Source organism: Panthera leo, chromosome E1 (assembly GCF_018350215.1).
Source record: "Panthera leo isolate Ple1 chromosome E1, P.leo_Ple1_pat1.1, whole genome shotgun sequence".
Taxonomy (NCBI): Eukaryota; Metazoa; Chordata; class Mammalia; order Carnivora; family Felidae; genus Panthera; species Panthera leo.
In genome coordinates, this window is record NC_056692.1 from 26,771,158 (window position 1) to 26,784,320 (window position 13,163).

At 37.4% G+C, this 13,163-nt stretch overlaps 1 protein-coding gene across 5 annotated transcripts in view; it reads right to left on the minus strand.

Moving 5' to 3' along the window:
* RPS6KB1 (ribosomal protein S6 kinase B1) overlaps positions 1 to 13,163 on the minus strand; it is a 56,012-nt gene that overhangs the window by 18,060 nt on the left and 24,789 nt on the right. For 2 of the 5 annotated variants that reach the window (XM_042917497.1, XM_042917496.1), the window contains exons 7-14: positions 13,050 to 13,150; positions 10,929 to 11,019; positions 10,652 to 10,742; positions 10,046 to 10,153; positions 9,692 to 9,754; positions 9,433 to 9,510; positions 3,306 to 3,413; positions 613 to 725 (exon numbers count right to left, since the gene is read on the minus strand). In XM_042917497.1, the coding sequence (XP_042773431.1) occupies positions 613 to 725; positions 3,306 to 3,413; positions 9,433 to 9,510; positions 9,692 to 9,754; positions 10,046 to 10,153; positions 10,652 to 10,742; positions 10,929 to 11,019; positions 13,050 to 13,150 (753 nt within the window). Of the gene's footprint in view, positions 1 to 612; positions 726 to 3,305; positions 3,414 to 6,121; positions 7,637 to 9,432; positions 9,511 to 9,691; positions 9,755 to 10,045; positions 10,154 to 10,647; positions 10,743 to 10,928; positions 11,020 to 13,049; positions 13,151 to 13,163 lie in introns of those variants that run through there. The other 3 variants (XM_042917498.1, XM_042917499.1, XM_042917500.1) reach the window with 3 other exon arrangements.

Below are 13,163 nucleotides of genomic sequence, written 5' to 3' on the forward strand. Positions count from 1 at the left end.
TTTCCTCCCTTGGGGCTTTTGCATGGGCTGTTGCTGTACCTGTAACACCCTTGTACTTCTATTTTTTGTATGAGTGGCTTTTTCTCTTCATTCTTAGATGTTACTTCACCTGAGAGACCTTTCTCTGACGACCATGAATAGGAGCCCCCTTGTTATTATTCTCTGCTCTCTACCACCACACTCTATTTTTCTTCAAATAGTACTTGAACACTACTTGTGCTTACATATTTTTTGTATTTCCTTCTTTAGTTATTATGACTCTCTTCTCACTCAATTATAAGCTTCATCAGAACAAGGACAATTCCTATGTTAATCACGTGTCCCCAGCATGTAGCACAGCCCCTGGCACACAATAAATGTTGAATGAATGGGTAAAGAAGACATTTGCCAATACAGTAGCTTACTTTCTTTCACAGGAGGGAAGGTAAACTATATAGCATTCAATATACGAAGATGTAGATGCTGTTCTTATGTTAGCCAAATAGAGTATGACACCTCTTTTGTTTATGTAACTTGGCACACATTTAAGTGATGCTCTTCTAGGTTAAACAAAGAAAGAAAAGAAAAGAAAAGAAAGAAAGAAAGACAGTGAGAACAACAAACTCTGAATACCTGACAGGTGTTCGCGGGCTGCCAATAAATCTTCGAGGTGATCGGATTTTTGGTTCAAAGGAAAATTTTTCTTTCACACTTTCAAGTACAGATGGAGCAACATATGTAAAACCCTGAAAGACAGAAAAAGTAGACTACAGAATGGCATTTTGTTATATAAATCAAGAAAATGTAGTTTCAGTCTCTGACACACCAAAACAACAATGCACACCTAAAACCACTGCTCTGTATACACCCGTCTCCCCAGTCTCATTTCACATCTGTTAGCTTCTTTCCAACCATTTCTTGAGGCACAGACCTCAAGAAGGCAGAATTTAATTGAGCCTCGTATGCCAGCAAAGAATATTCTACTCTACTGAAAGGAGCAGAACAAAACAGGACATTGTAGGCTCCACATTAAGATATTAAATATGATATATGCAAAGAAAATTCTAGGGTTTCTAGCCACATGCACATAAGCAACTAAGATTATCACTCCCCAGTTTCTCATTATTAGGACAAAGTAAAAATACAATTCTTTAAATTGGCATGTGTGATCTTCTGATTTTATACCAATGACTGGATAGATTTGATATTTTCATGATTAAAAAAAAAACTAAATTTTTTTAATTCGCAATTATTCGGTTTTGCTAGCTTTAGTTCTTTCTTGGACCTTGCTATTAGGCCACACCAGTTGTCCTTTCTCTTGCTGCCAATGTCCTATCAATTGCTATCAATCAGTCCTCCATCTATCTTCCCTTTTATTTATTATTCCAGTCATCTATATATAGGCATATGAATTATAGTAAAACGACTCAACAAGGCTCTGGGTGAAGTCCTAAACAGTGAGGTACATTCTCTAGTGCATATACTTTGTGACAGGTACATGTGGACTTCAGAAGCCATTTCCCCACATAGTCTAGTGAACTAAAGCCATAACTACCAAGAGGACCAGGCTGTACCTTGATCATCTTTGAATTTCCTTTAATTCTGTGAGAGGAATTTAAATAATTATTAAACTGAAGTTGTTATAACCACAATCCCCAAGTAAGCAGGATGTTACTGATTTTTATCAATTTCTAAAGAGATTGACTTTATATACAGAAATCTGGCTACAACCTAACAAATGAATTATTCTTATGTTCATTAGTTGGCCAATTTAAGTAATTATGAAAAGTTCAACAATACTTTAACTGGCAATGAGAGCCTAGTTATGTAAATTTTGCCACCACAACTTTGGATTTCTTTGTAGTGAGATAAGAAATTTCTAGACTTTTTTATGGGGGGGAAATTGTCAAACTAGTTGAAACTCTGCAATGCCCAACTGAGGAAAAGATCTCTATGTTAAATCAAAGGTATATACTCCACATCAGTAGAAAACAAAATTCCACAGAAGAGAAAAAAAGAAAGCGATGCCAGAATTTAAATGAATCCTGTTGGGGTGCTTGGGTGGCCCAGATCATGATCTCATGGTTCCTGAGTTTGAGCCCTGTATTAGGCTCTGTGCTGACAACTCAGAGCCTGGAGCCTGCTTTGGGTTCTGTGTCTCCCTCTCTCTCCACTCCTCCCTCACTCATGCTCTGTATCTGTCTCTCAAAAATAAATGTTAAAAAAAATTTAGAAAAGAAAAATAAAATGAATCATGTCTACTTCACTAACTGAACACAAGATATTTTACCAAGGGGTATACTATGACTTTGCATCGTGTAGATATAAACTTAACAACATGCATTCATATTTCATCTCTTATGTAATTAAAAAGACTGTAAAATTATATTTTGCATATATGCTCTATTCTTATAACACTATAAAATCATACACTTATAATATTACTATTCAATGTTAGTTACTCAAAGCCATACTGTACTATGGTGATTTAAGAATAATTTTGACCATACACAATTTTTGCATTCCATGCTAACTTTAGAACTTACCCTCCACCCCAAAATATACAACACTACTGTGTATTACACTGTGAACAGTATAAAAAAAATGGACAATTAAGTTGGTGATAAATGTGGTAAACTCAGAAATAGAAAAAAAAAACAAAAAACAAAACAAAAAAAACCTTCCAAATGCTTACTTTCTCCATATTCCACTCTCTCTAGATGTAGTCCAAAAAGAAATGACAAAGGATAATGACAAGTAACAAAAAAAAAAGATACAAAATGAGGTTTTTGATCAAAATCTAAAAAATCTTTAAAAAAAATCTAAAAGCTTTTTTTCTACCTGAAGAGACAAGGTATAAAACAGTACAGAAACTTCTACAATGAGGATTAATATATTTACTATTACATATGAACCAATATATTTTGATGCCAAATATTCACTATTAACAGGTTAAAAATCCCCTACAAAGTTACACTAAAAAGTACCAAAAATTTGTAGCTATTTCAGGAATAGAATAGTTACAGTGAGTTCTTCTCCTCCTACTGTTATAACTGTGTGACTTTCAATTGAGATTTGCTAAGCCAAACATCATTTTAAGTCAGTGGCCCATGTATACTCCAAAGAATCATACAGTCCTATTCTAACTGCTAAAATGGAATCTGGATTATGAGAATTTTTTAACTTAGCAAGGTAGAAAACTTAATAAAAAATAGCATCTCAGGTTATCTACATGAACTGCAAAGAAGCAAATTGAATTTTCTTATTGAAAAGGGCCCATCCTAATACTTAAATTTCTTGTGGCAATATGAAATTCTTTCACTTACCAGAAAGACCTGGTTGGCACTTTCACTGAGAGTTGAGTCATCTGGGCTGTCAACAGGTGTCTGACGTGTAAACTTTGAATCAAACTGACTCACATCCTCCTCAGATTGCTTTATGAAAAAACAAAATGATTAGAAAATGATGAATGTCTGTATTATATATATCAATCAAATGCATTACTTGCATTAGACAAGACTCTAGATAGAACTCTTTTCACAGGATTTGACTGTAATAAAATATCAGAATACTCTTAGTAGGCAAAGACTAAAGAATAAATACAGGTGGAAAGTATCAAAGGTCAAATTACATCTTCAAACTTTAGACATATATTAAAATAGATTATAGTACACCTTTACCATTCTTTATCATTCTTATAAAAAGTCTGTCAGATCACCTGGGTGGCTCACTCAGTTGTGTCCAACTCTTTTTACTTTTTTTTTTAGCTTTTTTTTAAGTTTACTTATTTTGAGAGGGGGGGGGGGGCGGAGAGAGAAAGAGAGAGAATTCCAAGCAGGCTCTGCACTGTCAGTGTGGAGCCCATCGCGCGGCTCAAGTGAGATCATGACCTGAGCCAAAATCAAGAGTTAGACGCTTAACGGACTGAGCCACTCAGGCACCCCAAGCATCTTTGTTTTTTAAGTGTTTATTTATTTGCTTCTGAGAGAGAGAGAGGCAGAGAGAGAAAGGGAAACAGAAGATCTGAAGTGGGCTCCCTGCCGACAGCAAAGAGTCCAATGCGGGGCTTGAACTCATGAACTGTGAGATCATGACCCAAGCTGAAGTTGGACGCTTAACCAACTGAGCCATCCAGGCACCACCCCCCACCCACACCCCAAGCATCTGACTCTCAATTTCCACTCAGGTCATGACCTCACAGTTGAGGGATCAAGCCTTGCTTTGGGCTCTGGGTTGGGCATGGAACATGCTTGGGATTCTCTTTCCCTCTCCCTCTGCTCCTCCCACATGTGCTCTCTCACATTCCCACCCCCTCCAAAAAAATCTGAATGTCAATCTTCCCCACTTACAAAGCTTCAGTGTGCCTAGTCCATTGGCTAAATTCCTTGTTAGATATAATTTGCTCAGTTGGCCACTGCAGGTTTATAATAAACCTGAGAAACTACTGAAGCAGAGATTTAACACAAAACACATTTGTAAATGCTCTAAAGTTTCTTTCTATAGCTTATTTCATCCCTTGAGACTGCTCAGGGAGAAATAACAACATTCTACTCTGTTTGAGTACATTTTCTTGTGAAAAATGTCACCCAAATCTTTTTTTCTTTAAATGAAATTTATTGTCAGATTGGTTTCCATACAACACCCAGTGCTCATCCCAACAGGTGCCCTCCTCAATACCCATCACCCACCCACCCCGCCCTCCCACCCCCCATTAACCCTCAGTTTGTTCTCAGTTTTTAGGAGTCTCTTATGTTTTGGCTCCCTCCCTCTCTAACCATTATTTTTCCTTCCCCTCTCCCATGGTCTTTTCTGTTAAGTTTCTCAGGATGCACATAGGAGTGAAAACATATGGAATCTGTCCTTCTCTGAATGACTTATTTCACTTAGCATCACACTCTCCAGTTCCATCCATGTTGCTACAAAAGGCCATATTTCATTCTTTCTCACTGCCAAGTAGTATTCCATTGTGTATATAAACCACAATTTCTTTATCCATTCGTCGGTTGATGGACATTTAGACTCTTTCCATAATTTAGCTATTGTTGAAAGTGCTGCTATAAACATTGGGGTACAAGTGCCCCTATGCATCAGTACTCCTGTATCCCTTGGGTAAATTCCTAGTAGTGCTACTGCTGGGTAATAGGGTAGGTCTATTTTTAATTTTCTGAGGAACCTCCACACTGTTTTCCAGAGCGGCTGCACCAGTTTGCATTCCCACCAACAGTACAAGAGGGCTCCCATTTCTCCACATCCTCGCCAGCATCTATAGTCTCCTGTTTTGTTCATTTTAGCCACTCTGACTGGCGTGAGGTGATATCTGAGTGTGGTTTTGATTTGTATTTCCCTGATGAGGAGCGACAATGAGCATCTTTTCATGTGCCTGTTGGCCATCTGGATGTCTTCTTTAGAGAAGTGTTTATTCATGGTTTCTGCCCATTTCTTCACTGGATTATTTGTTTTTTGGGTGTGGAGTTTGGTGAGCTCTTTATAGATTTTGGATACTAGCCCTTTGTCCGATATGTCATTTGCAAATATCTTTTCCCATTCTGTTGGTTGTCTTTTAGTTTGGATGATTGTTTCCTTTGCTGTGCAGAAGCTTTTTATCTTCATGAGGTCCCAATAGTTCATTTTTGCTTTTAATTCCCTTGCCTTTGGGGATGTGTCAAGTAAGAAATTGCTGCGGCTGAGGTCAGAGAGGTTTTTCCCTGCTTTCTCCTCTAGGGTTTTGATGGTTTCCTGTCTCACATTCAGGCCCTTTATCCATTTTGAGTTTGTTTTTTGTGAATGGTGTAAGAAAGTGGTCTAGTTTCATCCTTCTGCATGTTGCTGTCCAATTCTCCCAGCACCATTTGTTAGAGACTGTCTTTTTTCCATCGGATATTCTTTCCTGCTTTGTCAAAGATTAGTTGGCCATACTTTTGTGGGTCTAGTTCTGGGGTTTCTATTCTATTCCATTGGTCTATGTTCTATTTTTGTGTCAATACCATGCTGTCTTGATGATTACAGCTATGTAGTAGAGGCTAAAGTCTGAGATTGTGATGCCTCCTGCTTTGGTCTTCTTCAAAATTACTTTGGCTATTCGGGGCCTTTTGTGGTTCCATACAAATTTTAGGATTGCTTGTTCTAGCTTCGAGAAGAATGCTGGTGCAATTTTGATTGGGATTGCATTGAATGTGTAGATAGCTTTGGGTACTATTGACAAAAATGTCACCTAAATCTAACTACATGTGTTTCCTTAATTCTTTCTCTCTGGTACAACAGACTTTGTGGTCATGTCAAAAGAGCTTAGGAACCAATATGAAGAAGCACCCAGTATCCAAAGATGGTAAAAGATGAGCATCACTAAAGATTAGTGCAATGGATTGAAACACAAATAAAAGTCATGAATTCATAATTATACTTAAAAAAAATTATACAATTCATTGGTCAATTGGGAAGATGTTATGGAACTAATTTATTATTTTGAAAACTGGGAAAGAAACATTTATCCTGCCTTTCCTGTAAGAGTTCCTCTTTATGGATAAATTCAGTAATGAAGAATGAATAATAGTATTAAAATAAAACAATTTTGCAAACCCCTAATGAAATCTTGAAGCTAGGCTAGAGGTTCTCAATCTCCGCACTACTGACATCTTGGGCTTCATAATTCTTGTTGTAGAGGCCTGTCCTGTGTAATACAGGATGTCTGGAGCATCTCTGGCCTCTATCCACTGCATTCCAGTAGTATCCCCTCCCCAAATTGTGACAACTTGTCTCCAAACCTTGGCAAATTGAACTTAGCTGAGAATTACTGATGTAGGCAATGATCAATGACCACTAACATTACTAAAAAAAAAAAAAAAAAATACAAATGACCAAAACATACAACATCAAAAGTTTAATCAGAATCAGATTAAGCATCTAAATCTAACTACTAGGTTTTGGAAATACAGGGAACAGATGAATATGGTCAATGACACTATGGGGTTAAAAATCAACAAAATCAAAATGTAAGGAACCCTACAGGACAAATAACCCAGTTTCTTCAGTAAGTCCTCAGGAGAGGAATTGAGCGGGAGTGGGTATTATCTACAGATGGAAAAAGAACTAAGAGACACCATAACCAAACTGTACATAGACCTTGATTGAATCATCACTGAAACAAACCAATGGGGAGCAAAACAAAGCAAAAGAAACTGGGGAACTTGTCAGCTTTTTAGTTGTAATGATAGCATAGCAGTTATATTTACATTTAAATAAGATGACCTGACAAGCTGGACAATTGGTACATGAGGGTACATATCCTTACAATTGTATATGTGAAAATTTTAAAGCAAGTTAACCTGTGCTCCAGGACCAAATTATCATCATCATTATCCTCCTCCTCCTCCACCTTCATTTCAAGAAATATAAACTATGTTTTCTCACATTCTGAGGTGGGAGAAAGACAAGAACACACTAACCCATTTACTCATAAACATATTGTAATGATCTGAGTTGTGTCCCCCTCAACATTCATATGTTGAAGTTCTAACCCCCAGGACCTCCGAATGGAACCTTGTTTGGAATGAGAGTCAGTGAAGATGAAATTAGTTAAGATGAGGCCATTCTGGAGCAGGGAAGATCCTAATTCAGTATGAGTGGTATCCTGATAAAAAGGGAAAATCTGGACACAGATCTGCATAAAAGGAAAATGCAAACATAAAAGCAGGGATCAGGTGATATGCCTACAAGCCAAGGATCCCCAAAGATTGTTATTAGCAAACCACCAAAAGCCAGGAGAGTGGCAGAATGGAAGAGAAGTTTCTCAGAGCCTTCAGAAGAAACCAAGCCTGTCAACATCTTAACCTTGGACATCTAGTCTCCAGAGCTGGAATACAATAAACTTCTGCTTTAAGCCACCTAGCCTGTGGTACTTTGTTACAGCAACCCTAGCAAACTAATACACATATATGCTGTATTTTTAAGAAAAAATTTCCAGAAAATTCAATTCAAAATAAGGGTGAATCAGAGGGTAACCACACTTACCTTGATGACTATTTTGTTATGTATATAAATGTTAAATCATTATGCTACATACCTGAAACTTATATAATATTATACATCAACTAAACTTCAATTAGAAATAAAAAATAAAATAGGGGCGCCTGGCTGGCTCAGTTGGAAGAGCATGAGACTCTTGGATCTCAGGATTGTGAGGTCAACTCCCATGTGGGATGCAGAGATTACTTAAATAAATAAAACTTTTGTGGTGCCTGGGTGGCTCAGTCCGTTAAGCATCTGACTCTTGATTTCAGCTTAGGTCATGATCTCACGGTTCGTGGGATGGAGCCGTGCACTGGACTCTGCACTGACAGCAGGGAGCCTGCTTGGCCCTCTCTCTCTGCCCCTCCCCTCCTCATGTTCTTTCTCTCTCTCAAAACAAATAAACATTTATAAGCAAATAAATAAAACATTAAAATTTTTTTAAATTTTATTTTAAAATAAAATAGGGTAGATCTAAGCAAAAAAAAAAAAAAAAAAATGCAAAAAAGTTTCAACTACTAGGGGCACCTGGGTGGCTCAGTCTGTTGGGCAACCAACTTTGGCTCAGGTCATGATCTCGTGGTTTGTGGGTTCGAGCCCCGCGCTGGGCTCTGCACTGACAGCTCAGAGCCTGGAGCCTGCCTCGAATTCTATGTCTCCCTCTCTCTCTGCCCCTCCCCCACTCATGCTCTGTCTCCCTTCCTTCAAAAATAAATAAACATTGGGGCGCCTGGGTGGCTCAGTCAGTTGGGCGGCCGTCTTCGGCTCAGGTCATGATCTCACGGTCCGTGAGTTCAAGCCCCGCGTCGGGCTCTGAGCAGACAGCTCGGAGCCCGGAGCCTGCTTCAGATTCTGTGTCTCCCTCTCTCTCTCTGCCCCTCCCCCGCTCATGCTCTGTCTCTCTCTGTCTCAAAAATAAATAAACATTAAAAAATACTTTAAAAAAAAAATAAATAAATAAATAAATAAATAAACAAACATTAAAAAAAAATTTTAAAATGTTCCAACTACTTGAAATATTTAATTGTCTTTAGCAACCAACCTAAAAATAGTTAATATAGGGGTATCTGGGTGGCTCAGGTGGTTTAACGTACAACTTTGCCGCTGGTCATGACCTCAGAGTTTGTGGGTTTGAGCCCCACATCAGGCTTTGCATTGACAGCGCAGAGCTTGCTTGGGACTCTGTCTTCCGCTTTCTCTGCCCCTCCCCCATTTATACTTTCTCTTTCTCTCTCAAAAATAAACATTAAAAAAAAGTTAATCATCTTACACTCATCAATTGCTACTGGTAGTAAGTCCTTGAAAAGACTGCATAGAATAAAGATTCTGAAGAGAAGTCAAAGTTTTCCAAATTGTTAGTATAAACAAAATGTTTCTGAATGCTCTGAGATTTTCTTATTCTAAAAAAGCACGAGGTCTTTCAAATAATATGCTTTCGTGTATACATACCAACAGAGGTTTAAAAGGGGGTTCCACCTTCCTAGCCAGCAGTTCTTCCCAATTAATATGCCTGAAGAATGGATGAGCCTAGAAAAAGGGAGCAGAAAGAAAAATCAAGGGAAACAGACTTCACTGGATTGACAAAGTAACTGCCTATTTGAAGTTATACCAATCACAAAATAAGCTGTAAACAACTACATACAAGCTTCACAAATACATAAAATTAGCACTATCTTCCACTCAAACCACCAAACAGATCAATCCCTACTTGAACTTCTCCAGCATCCCCAGGACCAGCTCCAAGACGAGAAGCAGCATTTCTTTTCAGCAGCTTTAGGGAGGAGGAAAAAAATTGATGAACCTTAGTCAAATTGATTAGTTTTCATTTATAAAATTTGCTTGTCTATACTGCTAATCTATTTTGAGAAAATATGACTTATTAATTACTACTAAATACTGTTTAGGAATAAAAAATAAAAATCTTTAAACAAATTTGTACTTTACCTGCAAAAACTGTAGGCTTTCTTTTTTTAATATATGTGTATGATTCCTTATTCAAAACGTATATTCAATTATATCCATTTAAATCCCAGTAGTTGTGGCTTATTGTTTGGTGTCCTACCTTTTTAAGCAGATCTCTGGCTTCTTGTGTGAGGTAGGGAGGCAAATTGAGTTTACATTTGAGGATTTTGTCAATTGTTTTCTTTCTATTCTCCCCAGTGAACGGGGGCTAGGAGCAGAAGAGAGTGAGAAAAATCAGCATATAAAAAAAATAAAATCATCGATTTCCTGAATTAGTCAGTTATGCATAGACACCAGAAATATATGCTGTGATATGGGCTGACTGCTAAAGATCTGTAGTTTTTAAGCAATGGGACAGAAGAAACAGCAACATCCTAGAAGAAACTGGGTTTCCACTATTAACTTTGTGTGGTAATATGTGAGCCATGTGCTTATATTCTTTACTTTCTCTATTTACAAAATAAGGGCAGTACCTATTTTATACCTGTTTCACAGGACTGCCGTGGCAGATCATTTAAACAAAAATGTTTTTAAAAGTACAGGGGAAGTACTACTAATAAAGCATTATTAGCATGATTTTTTTTAATTTTTTTTTTTTCCTCCATCAGTAACACTTTTAGAAAGCACAGAAAAGGTCTCTTCCTATAATGATTTATAACTACCCAGCACAGACCAGAATACATGCAGCTTTTAACTGTGCACCTACTGCTCCAGTCAGCATGTCATACATTAATGCTCCCAAACTCCACCAATCCACAGCACGATTGTGGCCACTTCTCATCAAGATTTCAGGGGCCCTACAATGAGAAAAATAATACTCCTAAAAAATTCACCCATTTGCATGTCGTCTGAATTAGAATTTTTAAAACAATATACAGAGCCAATTGTTGCTATCGAAAATATAGCACACTGTTATTACGTAGTCAGGTAAAAGTCAGCTATTACCCCCAAACCAGTTATATTTCTTTCAACATGCAGCTCACATGTATTCTATTGTTCCACAAAATGTGTGTGTGACTGTTCCATCATGAATAGATTCCTTGCATAGTCCAAAGTCTGTTAGTTTCACATGACCTACAATGAAAGATCATAGCATGGTTATTCTGAGAATTCTAAGTATGTACAGTGTTTTAATGTATCATACAAGACAATAATCTACAATAATGTAGATTATTATTAACTTTTTCTGCCTTAAATATTTTTTTGAAGATACAAAGAACTAGCAAGGTGCCATCCATAAAATGAGATGCTAACTCCCTACAAGGCTAGTGTAATCATCTTTTGCCAAAGATATAATCTACCTAGCAAAGGAAAAATAGAGAAAAAACTGAAACAGCTTGTCCAAGGCTCCAGCTTTACCCACACCTAGAATTCTCTACCATCCTGAGAAAGTAAACGCTGGAAAAATTCTCCAAAATCTGGCTTAAGTATACAATCCCTAATAAAGATATGCTGTACCTTTTAAACAGAGGTGTTAACATGTACTTCAAATACGTAACTTTTACCACAGTGAACTGTGACTTGAGAGTTTTTAAAATGGTCTCAGAAAGTCACTGTAACAAGTTAGCTTATTCTGCCAATACTGCCAGTTCAGAAAAAAAAATGAAATTGCTACATGGCATGGGACTGTCATCTCTTGCCCAGAAAGTAAAAAACTACCTTACACAAAGAACATTTCAGTTCAAGTTTAGCTTTACTGAACTGTTATTAGATATCCCATGGTTCAACAATCCCAGGGACCCTACTATTCCAGGGTTGTTTCAGAAAAAAGAAAAGGCAATGGCCTACTGATTCAAATGTAAATGTGTACTTCACTCTGACACAGAAGAAATATGACCTTTATTTTCACAGAACTACCTGACACTGACACACTCAAGTTTATGGATCAAAGAAGTTAACTAGTCACTTCCCTATTCTATCCTTTGCCTTAGAATTCAGAATCAGAATCCAAGTTTGGGGGGATGAAAGCAGAACTGGGAGGGAGGGAGGGAAATACATAGATTCCCATGATATACTTGGTTAAGTACAGCATTTCTCCTTAAAAAAAAAAAAAAAAAAGGAAAGAAAGAAGAAAAACACAGTTTGAAATGGATTTATACTAGTGTCAGTTGTCCACACACCATTTCCTGTCCAAGAATTTAAAACTCTTAACTACCTCGTGTATCATTTTGTAGACCTTGAAGGATAAGCTATTGCTACCAGCACCCCAACAGCCTGGTTGGTTAATTGAACTGCAAAGTCTACATAGCCCATATTACTCTTGCATAAATCGAACAGTCTGTAGCAGCATGCAGTTGTAATCAAGACTCAGTCTGCTCTACCTATAGCTGTACAGAATATTAGCCTTTCTAAATTTTTTTTTAATGTTTTTATTTATTTTTGCGACAGAGAGAGACAGAGCATGAGCAGGGGAGGGGCAGAGAGAGAGGGAGACACAGAATCGGAAGCAGGCTCCAGGCTCTGAGCTGTCAGCACAGAGCCCAATGCGGGGCTCGAACCCACAGACTGTGAGATCATGACCTGAGCTGAAGTCAAACGCTTAACCGACTGAGCCACCCAGGCGCCCCAAGCCTTTCTGATTTTTATGTTTGTTGTTACAAAGAGCAAGAATAAACCGATGCCTACAATAAACATTTTCTTTCCAAGGCTGTATCAAGTATTTTTGTTTCATTCTAATCCTCTTTTTTTATAGCATCAAGAAAATTTATCATAAAAAGTACTGATTCTAATATTTATGTATTTTTATCCTTAAGGAAAATCCAATTTATAGAGTTAAGATTTACTTTCCAATTTAAGGAACAAACCAAAATTAGAGTTGGACTGGCTTTTGATATATAAAGACTTCAAAAGAATTATAAGCTATACAGAGCAAGGATTAAACTGAAAGGGTTGAGTGGCCAATTATCCTTAACTCCCTTTAATCTCATCAATTACAAATACCTAAATACCTAAATTTCAGCGAGTATTATGATGCCATAAATTCTGAGGGAGGAATGTATAATAATAGATAACGTGACTATGGGGCTTTGAAAAATGACCATGACCTGTGAGGGAGGATTGTAAGATGATTATTTACTATAGAATTGTTTACGGTTTATCTCCACCTTGGTGATTTAGCATGATATTCTCCGGCTTCAGGTCTCTGTAGATGATCCCCTTTTGATGTAAATGCCCCAAAGCCATGGAGATTTCTGCCAAGTAAAAGCTGGAAACAAAAG